The sequence below is a fragment of the Oryza sativa genome, chromosome 12 (assembly GCF_034140825.1).
Source record: "Oryza sativa Japonica Group chromosome 12, ASM3414082v1".
In the NCBI taxonomy this organism is placed as follows: Eukaryota; Viridiplantae; Streptophyta; class Magnoliopsida; order Poales; family Poaceae; genus Oryza; species Oryza sativa.
In genome coordinates, this window is record NC_089046.1 from 10,898,294 (window position 1) to 10,922,248 (window position 23,955).

Consider the following 23,955-nt stretch of genomic DNA (forward strand, 5'->3'; position numbering starts at 1 on the left):
GGGGACGAAATCCCCCAACTTTGTGCCCTGCCGATCAGACCGCCATAGAGTGGCCGATCAGACCGGACTACTTTGTAACGGCTAGAAAACTAGCCGTTACAAGACAATCATTGAGCCCACTCAACCTGGCCGGTCTGACCGCAGTGTAGTAGCCGGTCAGACCGTCCACGGCTCGATCAGACCGCCATCGGCTCGGTCTGACCGGTTGCAGCTCTGGCAGCTCTGTATCACCACCAAAAACCAGACCAGTGCAACAGACCAATGGGGCCGGTCAGACCGGCCTTACCACGCGGTCAAACCGGCTACCAGGCCCGGTCAGACCGGCCTAAGGCCCACGGTCAGACCGCAGGTCACTTTTCTGCTCAACCGACCGTTGGTAAAACAGCGATATCTCTTGACTCGGGTCTCGGAATTTGGCGTTCTTGGACTCTATGGAAAGCTTATTCAAAGGGCCATCCAACCCATGAAAAAACTATCCAAGAAACACAACTTAAGTCAAGGATAAAGGGCTCACACTCCAAAGGATATCCACCGTACATATCCACAAAATGTCATTCACTCCTATTGGACATGCCCACTTCTCTCTTGTTTAGGACTTGAGAAAACTCATCACACTTGGCTAGACAAGCCCACCAAATGCACCTACATGCATATGAACTAATATGGCACAAGATCATCCACAAGCTCGCTTCATAGACCCCTCTTGATAGTACGGCGCCTATCTAGCAGATCTGGTCTACACCAAACACCAAGACCGGGAAAAGACTAAGAAAACATTCTTAGCTACATTATACCTTTGCCTTGCGCCATCCATCTTGGGGTCAAGCTTGAGTCGAGATCAACACTTGTGACCATTTGATTCAACCATGTTTATACCAAGGTATTTACCATCATTTGTCAAGACTTTCTTCTCATCACAAGCTTGATTTCATTCTTGTCGACACGGCGATGCCCTTGGCTTGGTGACCATCAACCCATGGTGTCATCCATTAGCTTCATCACAATTAGACCTATTCCTTTGCACATCTCAAAGAAGAACATTAGTACCAACAAATCGGTTGTCATCCTCCACTTGGTGACCAACCGGTTGCATATGAAAGATGTGGATATGTTTGTTGAGTATTCATTAACATCGCAAGTGTCATATACTTGTATGCAAGCTCAAATGCAAAGATCCAATATAAATAATAGGTGAACAACGTGGATCTAAAACATGCACAATAAATGTATAGGATTTGCTCCCCCTAAAAATATGCATACAAATAAATATACAAGAGAGGCAAGTGTATGCATAAGTTATGAAGAACTAATGGGTTTATCCTATACACATGGAGAAGGCATGTAGCAATGACAAAGATAAACCAAAAAAACACATACCTTCATGATCTCCATATTCTCAATGTAAAGGAGACTAAATAAGATAAGGCTCAAGTAAACATTAGTCCCACACTTATATAACAATAACATGGAAATCATATATATGAACCTATCAAAAAGTAGGAGATAAGAAGTGATACATATCACTTTATCTCCATGAATTTCATCCTTGTCATGATTAAGGTCCATCACCAAAGAATGCATATCTACCACATCTCATTATCGGGAAATAACCTTGTTGAAAACTTATGTAAAAGAGAGGTTAATCCCATAAACATCGGTTTATCATCTATCACCAAAGCAACAATTACACAAATTGTTTAATCCAAGATCTTTCAATCTTTTCACTCTTTTGTGATAGATAATAATCCGATATAAACAATATAGAGAGATGAGATGAAAGATGATTTCAAATCAAGATAGAAATCTTATAATAAACAAAATATAGAATAAGCTCCCCCTCAAGATGTGCATACATATGGATATAAAGGAACACATATGCACATAATCAATCAAGATCAATGAGGGAGCTCACACTATATTTTGGATCCACAAGAGAGACCAAGTTAGAATATGTGAAGTTTAATACATACCTCTAATCATTTTTACTTTCATATCCAAATGAGACTAGTCAAAGAAAAGCTCATAAAAATGTTAGTCTCATATAACTAGATTTGTCATTAATCACCAAAACCAAATTAAGGCACATGAACTTATAACCCACAAGACACGGCCCCACAACACGTTTTCGTGCTCCGACATGCACCACGACATACCGGAAAGAGCCCGTGACAGGACCCTTCGCATAACCCCCTCTAACAGATCGCACCACACCTCAGGGTTCACCCCCGTCCCCAGCAGGCAACGGGCGGCCCCCCTCTCGTACCATGGTGAATCCGAAAGCCGATCAACCGAACACCCCGGCCGACCCAACTCCATCACACCCACCCTTGCCTGGGTACATCGGCTAGAGGAAAGCTACACTACACTACAATCCCAGCCATTGCCCACGCTGGCTTGTGGTAAATAAGATAAGTTCTTCCAGGGCATCCCGCGAAATGGTCCTTAATCGCCATGGGCACGACTAGAAAAACCATGCACCCACAACCCACCATGTAGTGTATTTTAATTAATTAACACCATTGCGGTGGCACTAATCCAACATCAATACTAGAACCTGAAGTCTATGCATTAATGTATTTCCTCCATTGTGTGCTAGTTGAACTAAGCATGGCTAAGCATCTCCTAAGCCAACATCTAGTCATTTTAATACCGAAGTTATCAATGGCATGAGGTGAACAACATATGGCTGAGAATAGGACCCATCCCACATGATATTGTAAAATAATGCAACATTTAATAGAAAATGCGACATATTTGTAAATTGAGTACAATATGATCAATTGTAATGCATGACTTGCCTTGTTCTCGCGCTGATGAGACCTCAGCAACGCCTTCGAGAGCCCGCGGATCGACGAAACGGCCGAAATCTACGCGACAAACAAAGCACACAAGCAAAACATGATATAAGACTACTGAAATAAGAAACAAAACCATTTTTAATGGATTCTTTGCATTTTTTTTGAATTTACTGAGACTTGAATGGACTTAAACAGAGCTCGGATGAATTAGATATGATTTTTAGAAGATTATCTCTATTTTTACTAGAAAAAGAAAAGGCCTTAATTGATTTATTGCGCAATAAACCTAGGTGGATGACATCAGCAAGGGGTGGGCGCCGGCAAGCGGGCATCGCATGTCAGCGGCACAAGGGGAAGGAGAGGGGCCGGCATGCGGGTCCCACCGGTCAGAGGCTCAAGGAGAGAGAGGTGGCTGCTGGGCGCGGCTCGGCTCCAAGCCGGCCGGCCAGCCATGGCTAGCGGCGGCGGCGCTCACTGTCACTGGCGGTGACCGGCGGCATGGGAGGTGGCGGCGGACAGCGCGGAAGGCTGCGGCGCACGGCGCGAAGGGCGGCGGCGCGGCTCGGCGCTAGGAGAGAGCGGCGCGGCGGCAATAGAGGGCTCGGGAGAGTGCGGCGACAAAAGGAAAAAGAGAGAGGGAGGTGCGGGGGTGCTTAAATAGGAGCAGGGGAGGCGAGTCGTGGCTGGGAAGGGGCCCTATTGCGCCGGCGAAGTGGGGAAGGTGGAGGAGGAGAGAGAGTGGGGTTGGGGATTTCAAATCCCCCGCCGTTTACGGGCGTGCGGGCTTGCGGGAGGCGTAGGGAAGGTGGGCGGCGACGTGGGTGCGGAGCACGGGCGGAGTGGGGCGCGGAGAGGGCGGGAAGGCGGTGGCGTGGGTGGCGGTTGCCTGCTTAGGCGTGGCGGCTGGAGGTAGGGGATGACCGACAGGTCGGCCCACCTGTCGGCGTCCCAGAGAGAGGGGAGGGTTGGGCCAGCCCAGCAAGGAGGGAGAGGCGCGGGAGGAAGTGGGCCGACGGCCCAAGAAGAGGAAAAGGAGGAAAATGATAGGGAAAAGAAGAAAGGATTTTCCCAGGGATTAAATATTGCACTTTGATGAATTTTAATTGGTTAAAATTATTTTCAAGGCTCTGAAAATTCCACTAAAACTCATGTTAATATATTAGAGCATGGGGAACCAAGAAAAATTCCACATGCCGATTCTGATTATTATTTGCATTTATTAATTAGGGATTTAGCTCTAGGTTAATTAAACAATTTCTTCCGGCAATTTATTTTACAAATTTTAAAGCAAGGGAGGGGAACTTCAGGGCGTGACAATGACGCATCCCCTAACTTACAAAACCAGTGCAAACTAGATCCCTCGGCGGTTTTGACTCCGGTTCTGTCTTATGTGGCAGCTGACTCAGCGTGGGACCCACGTGGGCCCCATGCGTCAGCCTCTTCTTCCCTCCCATCTCCACCTCTCTTCCTCTCTCCTCTCTTCTCCCATATCCACGGGCGGCGCGCGGGGGAGTAGCTGCACGGACGGCGGTCGGCGGGCACAGGTGGCGTGGGGAGGAGCCGCGCGCGGGTGACAGGTGGCGGAGCGGTGTGCGGGCTGGGCGCAGGCGGCGAGCGAGCGACGGTCGGCGGGGGAGGAGCTGATGGGCCTCACCAGCGACATTGTCTCTCGCATGCTGATGGGCCGGCGGTGGACCGGCGATGACAACGACACGGAGGAGATGCAGAGCGTGGTCGCCGAGACGGCGGAGCTCACCCCAGCACGTTCAACCTGCAGGACTACATCGGCGTTTTCAAGCCCTATCGATGTAATACTGTTTGTAGCCATTGAGCAGCTGGGTGAGGTTGTCGTAGTGGTCGGCGCCGCCCTGATCGATGAAGAAGTCGATGCCGTCCACCGCCGCGTCGTTGCCGAAGGGGCGGTGCACGCCAGCGCGGTGGCTGCTGAGGTAGGCGTTCCAGAGGTTGTCGGCGATGTCGGCAACGGAGGCGTTGATGTGGAGGGAGTAGCCGCCGCCCTGGCTGCCGATGGAGAGGAGCACGGTGATGCCCCTGGACTGGCAGTGCTTGATGTCAGCGCCAACGGCGGTGAGCAGGTGGCCGGAGATGTCGACGAGTATCGGCCGTAGCGGAAGACGTTGTAGAAGGTGATGATGACGGTGGTGTAGTGGCCGGTGTCGCAGGCCTCTCTCAGGGAGCCTTCTTCCTTGTGGCGGCCCTAGTAGACGGCAAGGCCCGGGTCGTCGGCAGTGGCGGAGCCAGGATTTCAGCAAAGGGTATTCAAAGTTGAAAAAAAATCTTACAGAACTCAAAAAATTGGACTGGCAAAATTTAAAGTATAAATAATAGCATAACAACATAGTGGCAATGACATGTTTAAAGGTACAAACAGTAGCACAAAAGTAAAGATATCTAAATTATAAATGGTTTGAATGAATTACATCACAAATGAAATAAATTGTGCAAATCCTTTGTATCTAATTTTGTGAAATCCTTTGGATAAAATTGTGCAAGCTTAACCAAGTTTTCCTTGTCATAAGCAGCAAATGAATCAATAGGATTGAAGGACGCCATGCAAAGAAGCAACTTTGTGTTTACCTCATCAAATCTATCATTAAACTCTCGAAGTTGTCTATCAATGATGCTTATAAACATAAAACATGTCAACATGGAAGCGAGGGAAATTCTTGACCTTTTTGAATAATCTTTTAGATCTTCCAACCGGCTTGTAGAAGCCATCCATATCAACAACTTTGATGCCATGCTTCACACAAAAAGAAGTGGCATATCTTTCAGAAAAGATTACCATTCATCTTCATCATCCTCACGCAATAGCTGCAATTGCATCTTTGTATTAATTAGTTCAATTGCATTACCAATATCTTGATCCCTCAGCTGCTCAGCGTCGGCAGTCGCCGTCGAGGCCTCAGGTGTGAGGCGACGACCGGACGACGCCTCGGCCGCTCGGCGGCGCGGCGGCGGCAGCGGAAGGCCTCGGCAGCTGGGCTTCGGTGATGGCGATGCTGCGTCGAATCAGGGACAGGGAGTCAGGGAGATGAGGCCGGTGGTGACGCGCTAAGCTGCCGAGCGCTGAGCCCTCGATGTGCCATCGGCCGTCGCGACGTCGCCCGTCGTTGCGGAGTGGAGGCGTGGATTGGGAGGAGTGAGAACTAGACTGGGGACACCGGGACAGGGAGCCAGCAGCCAGGGAGATGAGGCCAGTGGCGACGCGCCGTCGCCGAACTGCCGAGCGCCGAGCCCTCAATGCGCCGTCGCCCGTCGGCGGGGAGTGGAGGCATGGATTAGGATTTGGGTGGAGTGTGGACTTGGGACTAGGGTTTAGTCTCTTTTTGGGCCAGTAGCAGTGGGCTTATTCGCTGGGGCAAGGTGGGGAGGAATTTACGGGCTGCTGCTAATAAGTGGGCTTTTTTTCATTTGGGCTATACATGCTGCACTTTCCTCTAACTTTTTACGTATATATGCATAACATACCTATATATATATATATTTTTTTGGTAAAATTCTATGGGCATTCACGTGAATAACCATGAATCACATGGGATCCGCCCCTGGTCGTCGGCCGTCGCCGGCGGCGGCGCGGCAAGGAGCAGCAATGCTGCTGCTGCTAAGGGGAGGAGTGCGTGCATGAGGCCCATGTGTAAGTTGTTATGTGCTAGCTAGGTTGATGGTTTTGCCATGTATTTATAGAGAGATTTGCAGGTGAAGCTTCATGTCCTCTTGTGGTGTTCATGCGTGATGTGCATGCGTATATAAGTTTAATGGATTGATTCGTCCACGTGGATTGGAGCTTATGAGATGTGAGCATTTGACTCGATGATCAGCGGCTAGTTCGTCGGTGCTGCGCGATCGATCATATCTCGATCCAGAGCTTAATCGTGTCAATCTTGTTGATAGGGCTTGAAGGAGAACATGTGGATGGCAATGATCTCAAATTCTCAGGTCATTTGCGTAAACGCCATCGGCGGCACTCCGGCTGAGCGAGCCGACAAGGCGCGCCACCTCCTCGCGGCGGGCGCGGCGGAGCCGGTCTAGCGTTCGTCCGGCAAGGAGCTCGTGCACCGCCGCCCAGCTCCTGCCCCGCTGGCTGCCGCCAGTGCAGCTGCTCCCCCACGCGCCGCCCGTGGAGATTGGAGAAGGGAGGAGAGAGGAAGAGAGGTGGAGAGGGGAGGGAAGAAGAGGCTGATGCGTGGGGCCCACATAGGTCCCACGCTGAGTCAGCTGCCACATAGGATAAAACCGGAGTTAAAATTGCTGAGGGACCTAGTTTGCACTGGTTTTGTAAGTTAGGGTGTCGGTAATATAGGCCCGGGGATACCTACGCTGAGGGGAAGGGGTCCTTTCCCTTCTACCACGTGGCCGCGTGGCCCGGATCCCCCATCGGGGGATCGGATGCACGGATAGTGAATAGCCAAGGGGTGCCCATGTCTCCCCAGGAGGCTCGGGGGATCTCGTCGTACCCCTCGGGCCCGAGAGGCGGCGTCACCCCGAGGCCCTCGCTCGGCCGCCACGTGAGGGATTGAGCGGGCGGAGACGCGGGCGCTGCCAGGCGTATTCATGGGCGGCACCCCAACCGCCCCCTATTGCATTTAATGCGATGTGGCTGGTCATGTGCCGCCCAATGAGAGACGTGCGCCAGGCAACCTTGACCGGTCTGCGACCGGTGACAGACGGACGGGACAGGCAGCAGCGCACCCACGTCCTACCTTGTGTCAGGCGGCGTGGGGGCAGGTATGTCCTATCTCATCAGCAGCAGGGGATCGACATGCAGGTCGGTGCGCCCCACGGCGTGAGCCCACGAAGTCTCCAAGAATTTATGAGGGAATGACAGGGGATGTCCCCCGTGTCAGGTGGAGGACTTCGCTGGGGACCACCTGAGGACGAGCGTGTACTTCGCTTCCGGTCCAAGGCATGGGCAGCTATTCAACCCAGGCCGGAGTGGGCCCCTCTCCAAGGAGGGGAGCGTAGAGGCAGTGCATGTGGTATCCCCTTGAACTATAAAAGGAGAACCTTGCCCAGCGAGCAAGAGGACGACTCTGGAGAGTTCAAGTTCTAGGAAGAGACTAGCCAAACCCTAGTTGTTTTCCCCTAGGATTTGGATTCCTTGTAACAATCCGCAGATCATCCTGCATACAGGAGTAGGGTATTACGCTCCACAGCGGCCCGAACCTGGATAATACCTTGTCTCTGTCTCGATCACTATTCACCTCGCTAGCCTAACCCTAGGCGAATCCGATTCGCCAAGTAAACATCGCGCTCCCGATCATCGCGCCCAATTCCTTGGCCGAACTCACAAAGGGGGGTCTCACGTCCTCCCGCTAGAGAGGGTCACTCCTCGACATAGGGGATATGTCATATCCGGTTTTGTGGTTCAAGGATGATTTTGTAACTCGAAGACAAGTTGAGGGACCTATGGTGTACTTTTTCCTATATAAAGGAGAGGAGGCTCACTATTGTACCGATAAAAGAATGAATGAGAATGATCCCCTCCACATATCTTATGTCTTCACTCTTGTAGAATATTATGCAACCCCTATGGACTACACATGTAACACATGAGTTGCATAATACTTAGATCTGCATGGATTTGCAATGCATCCTTTAATTCTCTTTCCAGAATGATTAGCGGAAATCAATGGCCAGACAGAGTTCTTTCCGTATTTTTTCCGTATTTCTCATGTGCTTCCATGGGTGATGCTCATCTCACATGGCTCCATAGACGAATTAGGTGATGCTTCCATGGGTTTTTGCCTTTTTGGCACTAGGGAGCTTCTCCCTCTCCAGACTTGGAGACTCCAGTAGTGTTAGGGTTAGCTTATTGGCTTATAATGATTTATAAGTTAGTAGATTTAATATCTTAAGTTTGGTGTTGGAACCATACCTCTATCTCACATAAGAAATAAAAAATCTTCAAACATAGCTTTTGTCTTAATAGTGTTAAAGTGGCTTATGGTTTAAAAAAACAAATCAAAAGCTGCTTGTTCGTTTAGCTTTAGACTTATGACATATAAACCTAAACAAAGAGGGGCTTATAGCCTATACTTGTTGAAGAGCTCTTGTCATTTAGGAGTCGATGCACCGACCTTGTGTAGTCATCATATCTCAAAGAGGTTTGTGAGGACAAAGGGGAGGAAGAAGAAAGATATGATAAGTGGGCCTAAGGGTATTTTTGACATTTCACGTTGTTTAATTTTTTTCTCTTACTCAACTGCAATGAATATTTTCCCTCCGTTTCAGGTTATAAGTCGTTTTGACTTTTGTCAAAGTCAAACTACTTTAAGTTTGACCAAGTTTGTAGAAAACAGTAGTAATATTTTCGAACCAAGATAAATTTATTATAAAAATATATTCAATTATTGATTTGATGAAACTAATTTAGTATTGTGAATGTTACTATATTTGTTTATAAACTTAGTTAAACTTGTAACAGTTTAATTTTGAACAAAGTCAAAACTATTTGTAACCTGAAATTGAGTGAGTAGCATCTTCTCTGGAAGATTCATTTTTTTCATGTCCAAGAGCTAAACCATGAACGATTTTTGCTATCCATCTCTCGTGTGATTTTTTTGCTGGCATTTGACACTTTTTTTGGGTCTTGCGATGCGAGTGGCAATTTGCAAGGTCAAACGTTGCATGCAGCCCGCCGGTCGGCTGGCACGTCGACCTATGTCACCTAGCTAGCCCGCGCGCGCGATGATGGAGAAGCACGGTGCCAAGGTGGCCTCTGATCGAGCTGGCCACCGGCAGTACGACCAACGCTGTTTAGCGAGCGAGTGACGCCACCCCTCTCGTTGTCATCGTCGTGAAATATAAAGTTATAGTCCTATATAACTAAAATTATATTTGTAATTTCAGTTGATATGATATGTAATTGCACTGTAATTTTGATAAAAATAATGTGTAAGTAAATACAATATATATTTGTTATTTTCTTTAAAATATAAAATTACAGTCCTATATAACTAAAATTACATTTGTAAATTCAGTTGATATGACATGTAAGTGCTCTTTAATTTTGATTAAAATATTGTGTAACTAAATATATATTTGTTATTTTCTTTAAAATATAAAATTATAGTCCTATATAACTGAAATTACATTTGCAAATTCTAATTTTGATAAAAATATTGTGGAATTAAATATATATTTGTTATTTTCTTTAAAATATAAAATTACAGTACTATATAACTAAAATTATATTTGTAAATTCAGTTGATATGACATGTAAGTGCACTGTAATTTTGATAAAAATAATGTGTAAGTAAATATGTATTAGTTATATTCTTGAGTAAATTTCACAAAACTACACGTTTTGTGGTTCAAGTTGCAGAAAACCACACACACTTTGACACTTGGCACTTGAGTACATATATTTTGGTTGTGTAGTTTCACAAAACTACACTATCGATGTATAGATTCACCCGCAAGATGATGTGACTGTTTCACCTAGGACGAGGATATGGCATCCTATAACCAGCCATCGCATGAAATTAATATGATGCCACGTCCTCATCCTAGATGGAATAACCACGTCATCTCAGGGGTGAATCCATCCATCGATAGTGTGGTTTTGTGAAACTAAACTACCAAAATATATGTACTTAAGTGACAAGTGTCAGAATGTGTGTGCTTTTCTGCAACTTGAACCATGAAACATGTAGTTTTGTGAAATTTACTCTATATTCTTTTAGGGATAATTTTGTTTCTGCCCCTACTTTGATATCTAATATTGATTTTACCCCTACTTTTTAGGGTTTTTATTTTTACCCTCACTTTTTTAAACTGAACGCTTGTTTTGCCCCTACTTTGGATAGTGAAGTTAACGGTGTTAAGTAATTGACAAAATAATATTTATACCCTCTCATATATGTTCATTAATTGTGTTTTTGTCCCCATTTTATGCATATAGCTTTAGAACTTTATTTTTTGAGTATATTTAAAATTAAATGAAGCACATTGACTAATATTTAAAGGGAACAGATAATTACATTTTACAAAATGTTGTCAAAATTTTGTTTAAGTTCTATCAAAATGCTGAAATTTTGTCAAAATTCCATCAAATTCATAATTTGTCCAAATTGTTATATTAGTCAATGTGTGTCATCTAATTTTAAATATACTCCCAAAAATAAAGTTCCAAATCTACATGTATAAAATGGGTAAAAAACATATTTAATGTACATACATAAGAGGGTATAAATATCATTTTATCAATTACTTAACACCGTTAACTTCACCATCCAAAGTAGGGGCAAAACAAGCATTCAGTTCAAAAAAGTGAGGGTAAAAACGAAAACCCTAAAAAGTAGGGGTAAAATCAATATTAGACATCAAAGTAAGGATAGAAACGAAATATCCCCATTCTTTTATAGTCCGTTGGATATAAATCTAAGGGTATAAAAAATTTGGGATCATTCAACAAATGGATAGACAGTCCCAAGAAGCCCATAGCTGTGCCGCCCGTAGGCCAAAAAAAGCCCAAGCCGAAACGCAACTGGCGAGCAAACGGTGGGAGCCTTGGGAGTTGGGAAGTGAGGCAGCGTATTGACTGTGCCGCCGATGGAAGCCACCGCCGGCGGATCACGCCGCCGTCCAACCCTCCTCCGCCTCCTCTGCCCGAAGAAGTCCCTCGTCTCCCCACCCACCCCTTCCCTCCGCTGGCTCCTCGGCTCCCCGCGCTTCCTCCCCCCTCTCACCGTCGCCGCCGCCCTCCGCTCCCTCCCCGACGGCGCCTCCTCCCCCGATCTCCAGCGAGAAGCAGGTAAAACCCTCTCGCCTCACTCGCCACCTTCCTCTATCTATCCAGTGCGCTCTCTCGCTTGACAATCTCGTGGTTCCGTGCAGAGGAGATCAGGGGATTGCTCGTCAGGGGGTTCGACATCGTGGGGGCGGTGCACGTCGGGAGCGCGGATGCCGGCGGGGCGCTGGAGCTGGCCCGGGCGGTGAGGGAGAGGCTGTACGGGGAGAGGGCGAGCCATGGCATGGTCGGGGGCTGCGTGGAATTGGGCACCGGGGAGATTCGGTTTGTTGTTTCTGAGGGGGACGGGGTGGAGGCGGTGGAAGTGACGGAGGTTGTGTGGGAGGATGATCCCGGGAGGTTGCTGTGGGAGAAGGGATGCCTTCTCCGCTGCGAGCTGCTGCTGAAGCTCCCGCTCTATGTTCCTTCGGATGATACGTCTGGTAATTGTTCGATCCTCTCCTTGAGCTTCAGAGACTGAAATCCTTTTTGATAGTTGCAGTGCAAGCATGATGGTTCTTACTTTGCATGCATTATTTGAAATATGTAGCACGAATGCACGATCATGTTGTAAATATCTTAAGACTTAGGTACAGCACGATCATGCTGTAAATATCTTGATGTCATCAAGCAAATTGTGTTTGGTATGATTATCTTTCACATAGCAAAATGGTATAATAAGCTGCATGAATGGTTTTTTTAATAGGGAGTAGGGGATGTGGGGATTGTGAAGTGTTAAGGGTAAATTTCAGTAGGCAGGTATTTGTTATGATCAATATTCACATGGTTTGTACAACACAAATATCACCATGATAGTTTACTTGAAGACATTACATTTAATAAAACAGATGGAATACTTCCATTGGATGATATGAATAGAAGGACCTAAGTAAACTATTAGCAATGCAAGGACCAAATTGCTTCATGTGTTGTCAAAGTTGGAGATGTGCCTACTTCACCTGTATGGTTTTGATTCTGGCAAATGTTTATTCAAATGTTTCCAAATTGTTTATTATGTATTGTGTCACTTTTTGCAGGCATTGAAGCAAGGTTTTATTCACTCATTGAATCAACAGCTTCTAAGCTCAGAGATCCTCATGTTTCTTACCTAATCGAAGGCCCACGAACAACTCCTGGTGAATCACATTATTCTATTATCTTGCATGGCAATGATCTGAATTCTGTTCCCCATTTATCTCGAAATGGAAGCACAGAGGAGTATGATGCAAATATTGTATCTTGTTCAAAATTCTTCCCAGCAAAGAGGAGCCTCTCATTGACAAGAGAGGTAAGCTTAGACTCAACTAAACCTGCCATATAAGTTGATACTTAACTTAATACTTCCATGTTGTGATTGGTTGTTAGTTCCAATTTGATACAAATTTATTTCTTGGTGAGCTTGTGAGAATATGTTTCCTGGAGCTCGAATGAGGAATGTGGAGTATGGACATTGTCAGCTTGGTTCACTTACCTTTCGCCTGTTCATGAAGGCATCAAATTTTAAGTATACCTAGCTTCAATATCTGGCAATGAAAGTTTATGTTTCAAATTGCCTGACTGACATGTATAGAAATGTGAAGTACATGAAGTTATATTGTTTTGAAAATGCCTAGTAATATATATCATATTTGGTGCATTCTATAGTAGGATGATGCAGACTTCTTGTACCATTCTGTGAGCACCTTTCTGAAAATTTTATTTGCTAGAATGCAGATGCAATTCAAATAACCATATTGTCCAATCAGTCATTCAATAGCTCAAAGGCTAGCACCCCAGCAGTTGAGTACTTTCCAGGTACTTGTTTTCTTGAACTTATTTTGCGCCCTCAAAAGTTTAAATCCCTCCATTGTACTGATTGTGGTGTGGCAGCTGGCATTCTGCCTAGTAAAGCAAATTCTTTGTGCAGAAGTACACTTAATTATTTATGCTTCAACATTACTTAATGTCATACAATTTTTTCGTTGTCCACTTCAATTCAGGAAATGTTACTCTCCCTTAAAGTAAATATGCTCTTGTTCTTTTTGCCAGCACCTGCATTGGCTAGCCTGAGAGCAATCAACTTGAAGCTAGATATACTTTGCTACACTTCAGTAGATTTCCCTGTAGCTGCTGCTGTGTCTGAGCTTGTTATTCCAGGATTAGCTGATCAGCTGAGCATTATGAAGAAGGCTATTGTATCAGAGCTCACAACTCAACAACCCCAGGTACATAATAAGTTAGCCCACGCTTGGCAAGGCAATTAGCTGTCCAGCAGCAGTTATGGAATGCGAACCACAAGAACTTTTCACCGCAAGGGCACCCAGCTCTTCCAAATTTTTTGGTGCATTTCAGGATGTTCTAAAATAGATCATAAATGTAGAATATGTGCACATGATTTTTTTTTTGCACTAATATGATCACATGCACTGTGCAAAAGAAATAAAGCGATATTACAAAATTGCACATATTTTTTCCATGCAGTGCACGTGATTACATTTTTGCACAACTATTTGCTAGTTTACATGTTACAATCTAAGTGCAGTGTACAAAACAAAACATGGCTTCATGTGATTCTAGGAGCATATTTAATTTAGCCGTGCCTGCATGAAGTCACTCTTGTGAGTTTGTGCGGACATTAGGGAATAACCACCTGTGCTTCCTTAGTAAGATTGAGCTCTTAGATGGGTGCACAGTGTTACGCATATGCTTCTTTTGATGAACCATGTTGACTGCATTGGAGATGCTCTAGCAGTAGTGTGAATGCTTAAAGATGGTGCAGCAGCAGCAGCATTGTTCCTTTGACTCCACCAATTCACCTAACAAGAGTTGTAGCAAGGATAACTTGTAAAATTCTAGGCCGTGTTTAATTTGTTTCTAGTTTGAATATAATTCTCAGGTGCTAAAAGATGGTAGTCGTGTTCTGAATGTTTGACATCTTATATCTCGTGTCAGCTATGTAATGACTGCAAACACAATCAATCTGGAAGTTATCATAACATTCGCGTCATCTAGTGATTTTGACTTGTCATGAACAAAGCGTACAAGGCATGCCACAAGTGTGACATTATGTAATCACATGTATTCCTTTTATTATCAAGGTTTTTTTGGAACATGGACTTTTAATACCAAATGAACAAGTAAAAGATAAAGGTTGCATGGTATATAGGATGTTGCCGTGCATGTATCTTTTGTTTTAATTTATTTGCATCATTTAATATGATTTCGCTGGTATTTTATATTAAATTGATTGCAGGTGCAAAGTGTTTTTTTCTGAATATTTTTTTATCAAATGGTTATTGCCCTTGTTTTCAGCTTTCTCCGTACCATTTTGTTCCTCCTGGACTGTTAATCCCAGTAACAACTATATATGACACAAGATATGGGGAGATTGAGGAAAAGCAAAGTATGCAATTTTCTTTATATGCTAATATTTTTTTGAGAATTCGTAATTACTTCCAGTGAGCATAGCGTGCATCGAGATAATCTATTTCATGAACTTTACCTAATTTGCAGGTGAACTGAGAAGAAATCTGCACTTACGGCTACAACTTCCCTTAGATCGTCCTTTATTACGAATTTCAAATGCACTAAATTTTTCCATAGGAGGGACAGATAAGAAAGCATCAAAAAGTGGTATGGTGATATGTATATGTTGTTAGAATGTTATACTCCCTCCATTTTAGAATGTAAGATGTTTTTGTTTTGCCCTAAGTTAAACGACTTCAAGTTTGACCAAGTTTATAGAAAAACATATCAACATTTCCAACAACAAAAAAGTATATTATAAAAATATTTTGAATGTTGGATTTAATGAAATTAATTTGGTGCTGTCTAATGTCTGCTTATTGATTTCCGTTTCTTGACACTTCTATTTTGAAAATAATTTTCTTTTTTTCATTGTGATCCACCATCGAGTTCAGGTTCATCATTGCTTCGGGATGTCCACAGAGAGATTCCATCTAGCGGTGGTTCGTAATTTCTCTATATTTTAATTTAAACATAATTAGAAATCCTATGGATATTTTTTAGGGAGATAATGAGTTTTCATTTCTTATTTACTGCAGTATCTGGAGGAATTATATCATTGATTGATGGTTCCTATGAGTACTACCATTACCTTCATGATGGTATTGATGATAATGTAATGCCTGGCTTCCATCTATGCTGAATATTTTTACCTCAGTATCGTACAGTTTGTTTTTGAGTATTTTGTTCAAGCTGCCTATACAACAAAATATTGATGGTTTAGCTTCAGAACAGATTATAGATCCCTAATATGAATGTTGACAGGTAGTAAGTTGAGGTACACGTTACCAAAAAGATTGACATTGATGTGGAATATAAACGAAATATTAGAAATAAATTCAATAATAATGTTTTACAGAACTGTAATCATTCATTGGTGCACCACAGAACCGTAGTTTCAAAAAGATCATTGTAACCATTCTGAATCAAGCAGAACCAATACGATGACTTTGGCTCGACACATGACTGCTTGACTGCTTGTTTTTTAAGTATCATCTCTTTGATTCTTACTTTCTCTTATAAAAATCTCTCTTCAACTCCTTGCATCGAAGAGGGACAAAGCCACCTTAAAATTTGCAACAATAAAATTAACTGTATCTGAACATGAAAGCACTACCATACGTCAAACAGGTGTTAGTGGTGTTTCGGAGCTATTTTCCATGCCCAACACAGTATCTCTACAAACACGATACCTCCTAGACATGATCTTCCACCTCAAACTATGATGTTAGGTTTCATGCACAACTGTCTAGTAATAGCAGAAGTATGGGAAGACACTTCGTAATTAGCACACTTAAATTTCGAAAGTAGATTCCATATTGGGCACAGTTGCTTGCCTTATCACCAAGCCAAAACTTTGGTATTACAGGATGAGACCTAAATATTGTTGTGCTGCTTTGGATTATCCAGTTAGCATTTTGCAGTGTATGCCTGGAGGACAATATCTAGAACTGTGTTTAGTGTCCTCTTCATATGTTTCTAGACTCTTTGTATCTGACCTACTGTTGTTCTGACCAGTCTTGGCCATTTTTCTATTTCAGGGATGGGGATGTGCTTATCGTTCTCTACAAACTATCATGTCTTGGTACAGATTGCAACAGTATTCATCTATAAATGTTCCATCACACAGGTTTGTATGTACTAATATTTTTCATGCCTACATTTCTTGTTGTTTACCGTCACACTTAATTACCAGGTCATTTACATCTATATTTGTTCGATATAAGTATTAGTAATGTATTCTTGAAAACCGGAACAGAATTGTGGTATTTTTGGTATGCTTTACTTAAAATGCAATTAGTCTGGTGTTGTTGATTAATAACATAAATCTAGCTTGCCATATGTGCTTTCAACTGGAGAGACTTTTTTTTACACTTTACAAATTATGACGTCAGACTGATTCATGTATTTGAGACTCCTATTCAGGGAGATTCAGCAAGTCCTTGTTGAAATCGGTGACAAGGATCCATCATTTATTGGATCTCGAGAGTGGATTGGAGCAATTGAACTAAGCTTTGTCCTTGACAAACTGCTTGGAGTATGTTTCTATTTTACTTCCATTCTGATGAACAATTATCTAGATCTTTTTTTTTCTGAGAATGGGAGGGCTTTGTTAGTTAATACCTGAAGTCCATGTTATCAATGCAATATCGTATCTTGTATATTTTATGATTTCAATGTCTATTTCAAATTGGCTTGTGGTGTTGCCTGTATACCTTTAAGCAAAAAACAATCAAATTATATCTCAAGCAAAAAGCAGATATAAATTTGTTATTGCTAGATGTTGGTTCTGTGGCATGTCATGCTATCAGATTGCATGATTGTTCACAGTAAATGTAGCTTGGAATTAATTTCTCCGCAGTTTCTGTTGCCCCTGTTATATGTTAAATTAAACTGAATTTCAAATTGCTGCACATTGAAACCATTCTGGAATCTAACAATCTGATCAACTAGAAGCAGAACTTATCTGAGAACACATACCTTAAAGCAGTTTCCTGTGTTGACACCAGGCAATTTGTTTCCATGTTAGCTTTATGTAGTTTTCTATGTTGATATCATGCCATGTACCATGTTAGCTTAACAGAATATGTGACAACAGGTTAGTTGCAAGGTTATTAATGTGAGATCTGGTGATGAACTTCCTGAGAAATGCAGAGAACTTGCAATCCATTTTGAAACCCAGGGAACTCCTGTGATGATTGGTATGTGCTTTGTTCTACTTGTTTGGTATTATTGTTTGTATCAATCACAGAAACCTTCCTGCAATCTACCCTTATGGTGTAATCATACAATTTGGCTTTTGGTAGATGCACTAAATCAACATGAAAAGTTCCAAAAGGAGGATGATGGCATAGTATATCGATTATTGTAGCGTTCTTAACAATTTGACATTCAAATTCATATTTTGTTTGAAATACCCCCAAAAAAAAGTATTAAATTTTGTGATGAGAAACAGGTCCTTTTGTTCTTTCATTTTCCTTTTTGTTTATCAGCATTTCTTGTTCTTAATGTAGAATGAATATAAACTTGAAGGTTTATACACAGTAGTAAATTCAGAAGTCTTTTACATGTTTAACACCTGATGTCGGCTGTGTTCTTAGGTGAGGGTTGGGAACCCTCACCTCCTGCAAGGAAAACGGAGCGATGGATTAGTGCACGATTAATTAAGTATTAGCTAAAAAAACTTTAAAAATGGGTTAGTATGATTTTTTAAAGCAACTTTCCTATAGAAAATTTTTGCAAAAATACACCGTTTAGCAGTTTGGGAAGCGTGCGCACGGAAAACGAGGGAGAAGAGGATGGGAACTAGAAGAGCCGAACGCAGCCTTAACCAAGCAAGATTGTATCTCTACTACTTTAAAAGCCAGTAGTGGTGGTGGCAGTGAGTCTGCCTCCACCACTACCAATTGACATGTGGGATCTAGCAATAGTACCATATATGTTGGTATATCAAATTAGAATAAAAGAAAGGAGAGTATAGGATAGTCGTAGAATATGGATAGTTTTGATCCATTCTCTGTGTATATAATATAGGCTTTACAACATATAATTAAGTTGTCTTTCTTAACTTCCGTGGCAATGCACAGACATTTAGCTAGTGCTTGTATGATGCAACCATCAGTGGACAGCAACATTGCTTGAGTCGAGATATTAAATACTAGAATGAATATTCTTGCCTTCCGTGCAATTCCACTTTTTTTCTAAACTGAACCCTGCACTTCCACTTGTTGAGACTAGAATGCATTCATCTCCTCCCTGCTCTTCACGTCAAAGAAACATTTGAAACCCTGACGTGATGTTATTCATGGTTGTCTTCAAATAGTTTTGGGTCAATTATGTGCTGAAATCCTGACCCAAACTAATGCAGGTGGTGGAGTCTTGGCTTACACCCTTTTAGGAGTTGACTACAACGAATCCAGTGGTGATTGTGCTTTTCTCATCCTTGATCCACACTATACTGGTGCTGATGATCTCAAGAAGATCGTGAATGGTGGATGGTGTGGGTGGAAGAAATCCATCGACAGCAAAGGCCGTAGCTTCTTCCTGAAAGACAAGTTCTACAACCTTCTGCTACCCCAAAGGCCTAATATGGTGTAAAAACTGCATCGCTATGACACCTCTATGGATCAAAGAGAGTGGTTTGTACATCGCTATGAAGAGAGCTTCTTGATCAGTGTAAAAACTTGCTAAGCAAACTATTTTTCGCTGTCGGAGCCTGGTTTGTACATCTTATCTTGCATGGAGAAACTAGAGCTACAGTTGCCGGCATGTTCGTGATCTCATTGATGTTTTAGTTTGAACTTTATGTTTCTTTGTGGTCATCTCATTCTTTTGCTTCCATCAAGTTCGCTAAACTGGTACGACAACGGTAGGCTGAATACTCCCCTGACACTGGCAAGACAGAAATTAGCATTCCAGGCCAAAAAAGATAGAAATTTACAGATATAAAATCAAGGTTATATGACTTACTGCAATCTTACCTTACTGTCATCCTTATATTAGGATGGAATGATTATGCCTTGAATTTCGTTGCCTGGGCTGCTTTGCGCATACTTGCCACACATTTCCTCATGTCAAACATTAACATCCATCATCTATCTATCTATCTATTATATACTAAAAGTCTATTAAACTTCCTCAAAACGCTCTTAAGCCGACACGTGGCGCTGTAATAAATTAGAGAAAATCCTAGAAAATCAGAGAAAAAAGCAAAACATCCATCCGTTGATCTTCACTTAAATCGGTGGGTTCAATATTATAAGCCGTTAGATTAGATATTGATCTTAAAACAACATGAACAGCGGCTACTCCTTCTATTCCCTTCGGTTCTGTTATATAGGTACGTATACGTAATCAACAGTGGTTACGATCCTTCCGTGTATACGTACGTAATTAACACTTCCTTCTCTTTTTTTTTATGTACACAGTGGAGACAAAAATTATTATTATTATTATTATTATTATTATTATTATTATTATTATTATTATTATTATTATTATTATTATTATTATTATTAAATCATAAATCAATCTATCTATTATATATAGTAAAACTCAATTAATCATCCTACAGACATTTCTAAGCTGTCATATGGCACTCCTAAAAATGCTTCTAAACCATCATGTCCCTCTAATAATATAGAAAAAATCCAATAAATTTTGAAGAAAAAAGAGAACCATTGGTTCACTAAATTAGATGGACCAAATATTATTTATAACCATTAGATCTATCTTATGAAAAAAAATCTAACTCTCAACCTGGCACCACTCTGACATGTACTTGCACTACTATTCCAATTCTCTTTTTCCTCTTATTCCCGACCATGGAAAAAACACCATCTCCTCGAAGCTAACCTGATCAAGACATAATTCTATACTCTATACTGAACATAAGCCAACATGACAAGAATAATGGATCGTGTCATCTGGTAGTGAGCTGTCAAGGCTCTAGCAAAATTTGTAAAATAATTTAAGAAATTATAACATCTAAATCATATAGGTAAATCTTTTTACCAGCTTATGTTGGATTATTTATTACTAAATTTGTAGTTAAAGAAATAATTTCATTATATTTAATCTTTCAAAAGAAGTAACTTTTACATGTCATTTCAGAAATTATAAAAATTATAAAAAAATAACGATATATACTTTGTAATAGTACATAACAACACAATAATTAAATCAAATCTACAATGATAAGAATATTCATATTTTTATTGTAGGAAAAAAGTTTCTATTCTATTTGTAGTTAATAAAAGAAATAGTTACTAAAACCCGTTAAACATGTAAAAAAATACAATTATATAGACACGTACTATCGCCCCCTGCCCCTCTCGATAACCCCCTTCTCTCCTCTCCTGTTAAATTTCTTCCTCTCCTAATTTTAATTAACAATCTAATATAAAAAATATGTCAATAATTAGAAAGTTAAATTATTATAATTCTTAATTTATATACTTTTTTCTTTGTTTGAATGATTATTTTATTTATAATTAATAAATATTGCAAGAGCCGTATTACCCATGTTTCGCTATATGAAAATATAAATACATCATTTCGATATATACCCTTGTCCTTTGCATGGCAACCAAATAGAACAAAATGGAACATGAAAAGAAAACATAAATAATACTTACCACATAATCTGAAATCATCCTATACCCTCCATACCGATCTTATGTCGTCACGTGTTACATTTTAAAAATTAGAAAAAAAAAACATTTAGAAACTGCACAACAAGGAAAACAATAATGGACCATCGATTTTCACTTAAAATCTGTGCATCCATTTTTTCCAACCATTGGATCTACTTTTAGCTGCAATGTGTTGTGTCTTAAAAATTAGGAAACAAAACATTGGCTCATCAGTTTTTACTTAAATCATTTAGAAGAAAAATAAAAACAAACTCCCCTACATCTCGCCCTCCACCCTCACATACGCAAAGCACAACACTACTCGCCGTTCCCCTCTAGGCTTCGGCCCGTTCCCCCTCCCTTATTTTTTTTATACGCAAATCAATAATGCTAAAACAAGCATAAATTTTAATCTACACATCTGATTTCTGATGAAACTATTGCTCCATTCATATTTAAACCAAAAATTTAAGATTCATAACTCCTATGTTATCAGAGAAAAAAAGACTTGTATAAAATAAAACAGAAAACAGACAAATATCAATCGGGACTAAATTGAACCATTTGAAGAAAATATAATATCTTCGTGAAACTATTGGTTCTTTCTTTTCACTAAAATTGGAACAATCATTACATGCTCCATTATGATAACATAGATATGAATGGCCTTATGTCTTTATTATACCATGGCATTATGAGTTTACTGACATATATTGCACATATAGGCCACACTGAGATAGCAACATATATATATAGAGTTGGTTGAAAATTTATATTTGTTTTTGTTAAATTAAAATTTTAGGACTCATATTTACTAGGTTTTTTTAAAAAAAAATAACACTATAGAAAACACATATAACAGGGAAGCAATGTTTACCACATGTATATTTTCTCGGTAATGTTGTTATGCAAAAAATTGCATCAATGTGAGCCAACTGAAAGAAGGGCTAACATAATGGTTCAAATAGAACACATTTGTTAGCAATAATACTTCTTTAGGATTTGCAATAAAACCCCTAAACATTCAACTAAAAATGAAAAGCACCGTACTTTGTATTCACATAATTAATTTGTTAGATATGTTTTACAAACCAACTAATCTGCCTCCTTCCTTGATAATAAAGAGATAATATATAATTGTTTATAGGGAGGAATTAAATATTATATAGTTTAAAGCTAACAAATGGCTCGGAGAAATTATCTAACCAATGCCAATGAAGAAAATGTCTAGAAAACGGTACTTTTAAAACATGACAATGTCATCCGGTTGATATTCCACTCTTAAACGCAACCTATATTACATGCCCGCGCATTCGCGCGGGCCACCTTCCTAGTTCTTAAGAAAAGTTTCTACAATATAATAAAAACAAGAATAATGTGAAACCAAAGTACTAAAAGGGATTTCACGATGTAGCCTAACTTAGCTAATACAACAATGATTAACCGGATGACATACATGATTATATGAATCAGTAGAGACCACTTCTAAGACTAATGAAGTATCAAGTTCAGTTATGTATTGGCCTTCGACGTTTCGACCGTATATAATCGGTGTCCCACCACCATGGCAGCTTGCCCTTCTTGAATGCCCCGGCCTCTTCATGCAACCCAGCGGCATCTGCGTTGTTCCAATCAAAAGTTGATGCAAAAAATTTAAGAAAAGTTTCACCATAAATATATAGCGGCAAATCATTAGCTTCAAAAATGTAAACCACTTCAAAAAGGGAAAAAAGAGAGGGCTCATTCGGACCACAAGAATTCCATGTTAAAAATAAACCACATCGTGTAGAATTCCTACGAAATTCTTGGGAAATTCCTACACTCCAAAAAGCCCTAGACGAGCGAGAATGAGGAACAAGTCGGCTCACCTGCACTTGCTTGTAGAGAAGCAAGTGCAACAAACAAGGCAGCAACCACAAGGATCAAACATACAACTTGAGAAGCTCTCATGAGGCTCTTCTGCTGCACTTATTCCCCTGTGCTCTACTGAACCATGTTGGTTGAAGAAGATTGCAGGAGAAATGGGGACAACCAAAAGCATGGGTCTTTATACTTCCATGTTGTCTCATTCTTGGAGTTTGTGACTACGGGTAGATATGGTTGTCCTAACACCAAAATCTTGCCACAGACTGAAAAATGGTGACAGGATCTTTGCATAATTTCCAAAGCTGTCCCCGGTACGTTTTGTCGGCTACCCAACACGTTGGTAGTGTCATGGTTAATTTTGGTATCTATACTTTTATATAAAGTTGTCCACTAAGTCTAAAGTTTAACATGCAATCATGCCACATCATCATCTACTAGCAATAATTACATATGTATAGTCTCACGCAAGCATATAGCAACATCTGTAATATTTTAACAAATATATCTATCATTTTTATAATATTTAACATATACTTATCAATATGTTTCACCTTAAAGTGCGAATATCATTTTTTTATGATAAGTACTGATAAACCCTAATGTTTCATTATTATTTTTCCTTTTTACTCCTAACTTGATTGCCAAAAAAATATATTAAAAATTGCTTAGTAATTTTGCAGCAACGATAATTGAGCTGATTCCTTATAATATTGTTAAGAAAAAAAACTGATTCCTATAAATTTCCGACAAAATTATCGTGAAATTTCTGTGTTCAAATTAAGGACTCACTTCCAATACTTTTGGTTTAGTAAAACCATTTAGTCATCAAATCAAGCGTGCTTTTCCCTGAAAATGGTGCATAGATCAAAGATCTTGTTCCTGTTGGTTGATGAAAGGC

General features: G+C 41.0%; 1 protein-coding gene, 1 long non-coding RNA gene and 1 pseudogene across 2 annotated transcripts; 1 reads left to right on the forward strand and 2 right to left on the reverse strand.

The window, feature by feature from the left end:
• Positions 1-4,591: 4,591 nt before the first annotated feature.
• On the reverse strand, positions 4,592-6,454 carry LOC107279651 (xylanase inhibitor protein 2-like; annotated as a pseudogene).
• Positions 6,455-11,241: 4,787 nt separating this feature from the next.
• Positions 11,242-19,383, forward strand: LOC4351994 (probable Ufm1-specific protease). Its single transcript, NM_001423461.1, has 13 exons — positions 11,242-11,577; positions 11,661-11,996; positions 12,591-12,841; positions 13,260-13,347; positions 13,582-13,757; positions 14,845-14,935; positions 15,046-15,165; positions 15,453-15,500; positions 15,597-15,673; positions 16,599-16,687; positions 16,984-17,095; positions 17,657-17,759; positions 18,926-19,383. The coding sequence occupies exons 1-13, from the start codon at positions 11,376-11,378 to the stop codon at positions 19,153-19,155; spliced, it is 1,923 nt and encodes a 640-aa protein (NP_001410390.1). The 5' UTR covers positions 11,242-11,375; the 3' UTR covers positions 19,156-19,383.
• Positions 19,384-22,419: 3,036 nt separating this feature from the next.
• LOC112937477 (uncharacterized) lies at positions 22,420-23,199 on the reverse strand. The gene is made up of 2 exons (XR_003240117.2): positions 23,060-23,199; positions 22,420-22,809 (listed from the first exon to the last, which is right to left on the reverse strand). It is a non-coding gene; the product is annotated as an uncharacterized lncRNA (long non-coding RNA).
• Positions 23,200-23,955: the final 756 nt, after the last annotated feature.